This window comes from Agrilus planipennis, unplaced genomic scaffold, assembly GCF_000699045.2.
Source record: "Agrilus planipennis isolate EAB-ADULT unplaced genomic scaffold, Apla_2.0 scaffold87, whole genome shotgun sequence".
Taxonomy (NCBI): domain Eukaryota; kingdom Metazoa; phylum Arthropoda; class Insecta; order Coleoptera; family Buprestidae; genus Agrilus; species Agrilus planipennis.
The window spans coordinates 1,090,309-1,097,165 of NW_020439134.1; the positions used below are offsets into that span (position 1 = coordinate 1,090,309).

The 6,857-nt window shown below is 43.6% G+C and overlaps 1 protein-coding gene across 1 annotated transcript; it reads right to left on the bottom strand.

Moving 5' to 3' along the window:
• Nucleotides 1–4,019: 4,019 nt before the first annotated feature.
• On the bottom strand, nt 4,020–4,610 carry LOC108737621. Its single transcript, XM_018470566.1, has one exon. The coding sequence runs from the start codon at nt 4,608–4,610 to the stop codon at nt 4,020–4,022; it is 591 nt and encodes a 196-aa protein (XP_018326068.1).
• Nucleotides 4,611–6,857: the final 2,247 nt, after the last annotated feature.

Here is a 6,857-nt window from a genome sequence, read left to right on the forward strand (position 1 = left end):
ATATCAGCTCCAGTTTTTACCATTGTTAAACGGGGCAGTTTTGATGCGATGCAGAGCTGTGGAGATGTCGGTGGGTCTGGGCGTCTGGGTTCCTGTGGGATGGAATCGGAACCCAAGGTACTTGAAGAGGTCTTCTGGGTCAATTTTTTGCTATCTGGTAATAAGTTGACGCTGAGGTGCCTGCATTTGTTGGTGTTGAGTTCCATGCCTCTTGCTTTAGTAAAACGATCGACCATTCGGACAAGATGTTGGTCGTCCTGTGAACTCGACATGAGGACCAGGTCATCCGCGTAGTCCAAGATGCTGTATTTGTGCTCTTGGAAGTTAATGCCGGTGTTAGTGTTGGCGAGTCTGCACATAAACACGTCCATAACGGCTTTGCAGAGTAGGGAAAAGATGGAGTCCTCTTATTTGACGCTACGTTCGATCTTATTTGACAGCGGTGTTGTTGGCCGCAGGAAATTATGGTAATACAACCCGTCAGTGAAGCAATGACATATCTAGTGAAGCGGGGATCCACGCCCAGACGGACAAGGGCCCGCTCGATGACGGGGTATGGGACGGTGTCGAAAGCTTTGTGCAGATCGAGGGTGGTGATGTGGTAGAGCCTGGTATGCACTCCCTGGTGTTTGATAAGGGTCCACAGAGTGACGGCGTTGGCCAGGGTGCCGTCAAGGGATATGAAACCTCTCTGCGACTGATTGAGAGGAAGGGTGGCTAGGATACGATGGAAGATTCTGACCAGGAGTGGGGCTACGTGATAGACCTCCAGTTGTCGATGTTTTCTAGGTTCGTCACCCCTTTTGGGATGAGGGTGGTACGACACCGGGACAGTGTTGAGCTAGAGGCTCCCGTAAACATCATAAAGTTGAATAGGAGAGCCAGACGTCTAGTGGGGATGTGGTTGACGTCTCGCAAGCGCATACCATCGGGTCCGGTGGAAGCAGACATCTTGGTTCTTGGTTCCATATGTCCTCTTCGGTAATGGGAGCATACAAAAGGTTTTGTGATGGAGGTTTTGCGTCACCGATAATTGGAAGGCCCTCGATAGTATCGGGCGCGGCGAAAATCCGAGAATATGTTTTGAGGAGATCATCTGAATGGGGCTGGTCGGTGTTTGTTCAAGCAAGGTCATCTAAAATTTTGCCAACTGAATTTAAAGCATAAATAACACTAAGAGCTTCTTTGAGCAATAAAAAACAAAATGAAAAGTACATACTTGTTGCAGCGTGCTGTCATATTATAATGATATATGGAAAACCTACATTTCATGTGGGTGATATTGTACGAATAAGTAAAGCTAGACATGTATTTTCAAAGTCTTACACACCCAGCTGGACAACTGAACTATTTAAAGTTGCAAAAATTAATTATACCTACCCGTACACATATTTATTAGATTTAAATGNAATGTTCGCAAATGGTCTAGATGTTCTTCTAATGACGTTGATGCGACTAATATATCATCGATATATGCATAGCAGAAATCTAGACCTTGTAGCACTTCGTCTATAAATCTTTGGAATGTTTGCGCTGCGTTGCGCAACCCGAAGCTCATGAACATAAACTCAAACAAACCAAAGGGAGTTGTAATGGCTGTTTTTGGCACACCTTCTTCAGCGACCGGTATTTGATTGAATGCGCGCACTAGATCTATTGTTGAAAACACATTTTTACCGCGTAAAGTCTGGGAAAAGTCTTGAATGTGTTTCACGGGATATCGGTCGGGACACGTTCGCGCGTTTAGGGCACGATAATCACCACACGGGCGTCACTCGTCATCCTTCTTCTGCACCAAATGAAGCGGTGATGACCACGCACTTTTTGATGGGCGAGCGATGCCTAAACGCAGCATTGCTTCAAACTGTTGTTTGGCACTTTTTAGTCTTTCAGGTGCAAGTCGCCGAGGTTTCTGAGCAACTGGGGGACCCGGTGTGGTAATTATGTGGTGCTTTGTTGAGTGTGCCGTTAACTTTGGTGCCCCATCTGGTCGTGTTACCTCAGGGTACTGTTTCACAAGATCGAGAAAGGGTGAAGAACCGGAAATAGTCTTTATCGATGGAATTTCACACTCAGTTACTTCACCTAGGGAAGTAAGATGGGTGGTTAGGTCCAAAAGTCGCTTGTTCTTCATATCTACCAATAGACCGAAATGTGCGAGAAAATCGGCTCCAATGATAGGTTTGGATATGTCTGCGACAACGAATCTCCACGTAAATTGTCGTCGAAGGCCCAAGTCTAATGTTATTGTGATAGTCCCAAAAGTAGTGATATTGGTACCATTTGCTGCGGAAAGTTCATAGTTGGATCTTTCTCGTGGCTCAGGTAGTTCACTGCGTGGGAACACACACAAATCCGCTCCGGTGTCGATGAGGTATTTAACACGTGATGTGTTGTCAGCGACGAACAAACGGCGTGATGACGTAGGGCTGGGGTCGTCGGCCGTCATCAACGACTGCCCAAGTCGTTTCCCGATGTGTTACCGGGATAGCTGCACGGGTTTACGCATTTCCTAGCGTTTGCCCCAAAACGCCAATGAAACCAACACATGCCACTTTCTCTATCTGATCGCGAACGCGAAACCGATCGCGAAGTAGAAGAACGCGAACTTGAGCGTGAAGGTCTGCGTGAACGACGGTATTGATACGGGGCTGCACTATTGAGCTTGATAGCCGCTATTTCTTGCAGCGCCGATGTCAGTGCGTTCTCCAGAAGATCAAAGCGGTTGTTGATGGCTGATTCGGTAGGTGTTGATGACATCTCCGCGATATTATTGAAGGTGCCATAAGCCTCGATAATGGAATCGGCAATTTCGGCTCTCTTATCCAACATGAGATCTTTATGTCCCACTAGAATTGCTTGGACATGTTTTGGCAAACGACTTACCCAAAGTGTTTGAAGTATGTCTTCGGGAAACTCATTTCCAGCAAGATTCCGCAGGTGCCGTAAAAATTGCGTAGGTTTTCGATCACCCAACGGTTCATTTTCTAGAAGTCGTCGCGTATTGTGTTCGCGCGACGAACCCATTCGTTTAATGAGTTCGGTTTTTAACATCTCATACGATCGCTCGCTTCGCGGTTTTAGTATAATATCGCACACTTCTACTGCGTATTTTTGGTCCAAACCACTGACCGCGTACCCGAACTTGGTAGAGTCTTGGGTAATTCCGGAAGCAACGAAACTACTTTCAAGTATGGAAAACCATAGTTCCGGATCTGCTGCTATAAATTGTGGCACTTTAACTGTTACACGGTCAATGGAAATGTCTGTCTGTGCGGTATCACTATGTCCAGTAGCCATGGTTAATTGTTGTTGCTGAATTTATTCTGTACACTTTTGCAATTGTTAAACTCACGCACGTTCCGAATAAACTTACTTACTTGCGTTTTTCGGTCGGGGTCACCAATTTGTGGGTGATTATTGACGATGAAGAAAAACTCTTTGTTGAAGAGAGAAGTAGAGAATTTATTTTACAGAAAATGAAGATGAGTAAAAGAGAATAGCGGAAAGTCGGTAGATGAAGAATGGCTGAGAGAGACTGGTTTTTGGGGGTGCAGAAATTATGTAGCGAACTGAAAAGTGAATATGCACATGCGTATTTTTTTTTATTTTAGGGTACAGCTCTTGAAAAGAAGAAACCGTCGACTTTCGTTCTCAGAATTTTCTGTCGATCGGTTTTTGTTAGTATGAAATAGGATACTTTATGTGGGTTAGGTATAGATACATTCAAAAGGCAGGAAGTCAGATCCAGAAAAGAAACTGTTAACGTGCTGTTAGTAGAAAGGCAGTTCGTTAGAATATTTACAAGTTGAAGAAAAGCAGAAGTTATATATATACAGAGTGTTACATATTATTTACAATGATTATGATGATATATCTACAAAACAAAAGACTAAAATACATAGTGTAATAGGCGAGGGTCGCCACAGTACCCCCCTGCTAGTGTTAACGAACCATAATTTAAAATTGACAAATTAAAATTGTGAGTGTGTAAATAGTTATATATACAAATATACATGTTATACACAATTAATCTGTAGTCTGTCGGGAAAGTGCACATGACGGCCGTATCTTGTAACACGCTGTTTATAATCAGGGGAAACCTCAGATGGAATTGGATCTTTGTTAATAACAGCGGGATCACACGGAATTGTCTCATCAACAGCAACGTATGTCGGTTTAAGTCGGTCAATGGTTACTGTTACGTTACCGCCATTGATTAGTATCACAAACGTCTTTTCTGACCGGCGAACAACAGGGTACGGACCATCATACGGTGGTTGTAGCATCTCTTTGGACCCCCCGCGACGTACGAAGACCTGCTGGGTGGTGTTCAAATCTTTGAACACAAATGTTCCCTTTTCACCGTGACGGCGCTGTTTTTGGGGTCTTAACCTACTGATGTGTTGCCGAAGGCCGTTAACAAATTCCGTGGAAGTCAGCATGTTTCCCACAGGAAGTGTGGCGCTTAAGAATTCCCCTGGTAGACGCAATGTTTGTCCATATACCATTTCAGCTGCGGTGGCCTTCAAATCTTCTTTCCACGCTGAACGTATACCTAGAAGGACGTTGGGAAGGGTTTGGGTCCATGAAGGTGTTTCATGACACATTATTGCAGACTTGTCGATGAACTCGTTCAATCATCCCATTGGCTGCAGGGTGATAAGCCGTTGTTCGCAAATGAGATGTACCTAGTAAACTATTTGGTTGTTTAAATAGGTACGACTCGAATTGCCTGCCCTGGTCCGTTGTTATTCTGAGTGGGGTACCATACCGAACGATCCAGTTTTCATATAGGGCACGAGCTACAGTTGCGGCTTCCTGGTACAGTAACGGGACAGCTTCCGGCCATCTTGTGTAGCGGTCTATCATTGTAAGGCAATATCGATGTCCTTCTGAGGGTGGCATAATGATTATATCAATATGGATATGTTCAAACCTTTCCGATGGTAATGAGAAGGTTCCCGTTGGTGCCGACACATGACGGGAAATTTTCGATCGCTGGCATGGTATGCAGCTCCGGGCCCATCGTCTGCAGTCGGACTTAATGGACGGCCAGACATAGCGCTGTGTTGCCAGTTTAACTGTTGCGTTCGCTCCTGGATGCGATAAGCGATGAACCGTGTTAAATGCACTTTTCCTAAATTTTGGAGGAATGGATGGACGAGCGGCAGCAGTTGAAATGTCGCAAAAAATGTATGTATCCGTTTCAGGAATTTGAATGCGTTTGATGTTTAATGTGGAGTTATTGGTCAGGTATTGCTGTAGTTCCTCGTCTGATTCTTGTGCGGCTGCTAATGCTTGGTAGGCTAAATTTGATGTGTTTATTGCATCAATGCGGGATAATGTATCAGCAACTATGTTGTTTTCTCCAGAAATGTGACGAATATCGGTAGAAAATTATGCAATAAAATCTAAATGACGGAATTGACGTGGAGAACATTGATTTTGTTTCTTTGAAAATGCAAAAGTTATAGGTTTGTGATCCGTATAGATTGTGAAAGGTCGTGCTTCTACCATATGACAAAATTGTTTAACTGCCAAATATATGGCTAAAAGCTCGCGGTCATAGGCTGCATATTTCATCTCGGCAGGACTTAATTTCTTCGAAAAGAATTCTAAGGACTGCCAACTGTTGTCTACCCACTGCTGAAGGACCTCTCCGACTGCGTAGTTGGAAGCGTCGGTGNATCTACAAAACAAAAGACTAAAATACATAGTGTAATAGGCGAGGGTCGCCACAGTCCAATAACTTTGAAAGAATTAAATAATTTAATAAAGAGAGATAACAGTTCAGATAAACATCTGTCTATGTCCCCGTCATTCGTTTCTCCCGCCGCCTGTAGAATTTCGTCTGTCCTTTTACCTAGCCTGTCACGCGCTTCGTTACATTTTAGCTTTTCTTAGTCGAGACGTCTCCTACCTTCCCTCTTTTTCAAAATTTTGAATTTAAGGTTGGTCTTCATAACTACTAAGTTATGATCGCTATCTATGTCTGCTCCTGGATAACTCCTACAGTCCTTCACTTGATTATTAAATCTTTGCCTAAGAAGTATGTAATCTAACTGATATCTCCCTAAATCACCCGGCATCTTCCACGTATAGCGCCTCCTAACGTGATGGTTGAATAAAGTATTCGCGACGGTTAAGTTATGTTTATCGCAAAATTTTATCAGCCTGTCTCCCCTATCATTTCTATTGCCTAGTCCAAAAGAACCTGCTATTGCACCCACTTTACCTTCACCTATTACTGCGTTGAAATCTCCTAAAACTATTAGGTTGTCCTGTCCTTTCACTAAACTTAACACGCCTTCTATATCTGCATAGACAGCTTCTACGTCTTCATCACTGTAAGATGATGTAGGCATGTAGACCTGCACTAATACCGTTCCTACCGGCTTTGAGTTTAATTTAACCATAACTATACTATCGTTTTTTTGTAAATAACTTTCTACACTCTGCCCTACTTTCCCGCGCATTACAATTCCTACCCCCACTCCAGAAGTCTCCAGCTTCGAGCCAACGGACTTCACTAATACCTACTATATCTAATTCTAATCTGTCCATCTCCATTTGTAAATTGTCTAATTTTCCTACTTGCCTCATTGTTCTAACATTCCACGCTCCGACTCCGAAATGCACCTATCCCTATTGCACTTATTGATGACATCCCCCGAGGTGGTCCCCGCCCGGACATCCGAATGGGGGACTAGTTTACGTCCGGAGTGCTTTACCCCAGAGGACGCCATCATTTAATTTGTGTAATTTTATAAGGTAAATAAGTTATATACAACAGTTTTCTATTTTATTATTTTTTTGCGTCTTAGAACAAACAAACTAGAAGTTGTCAGTTATAA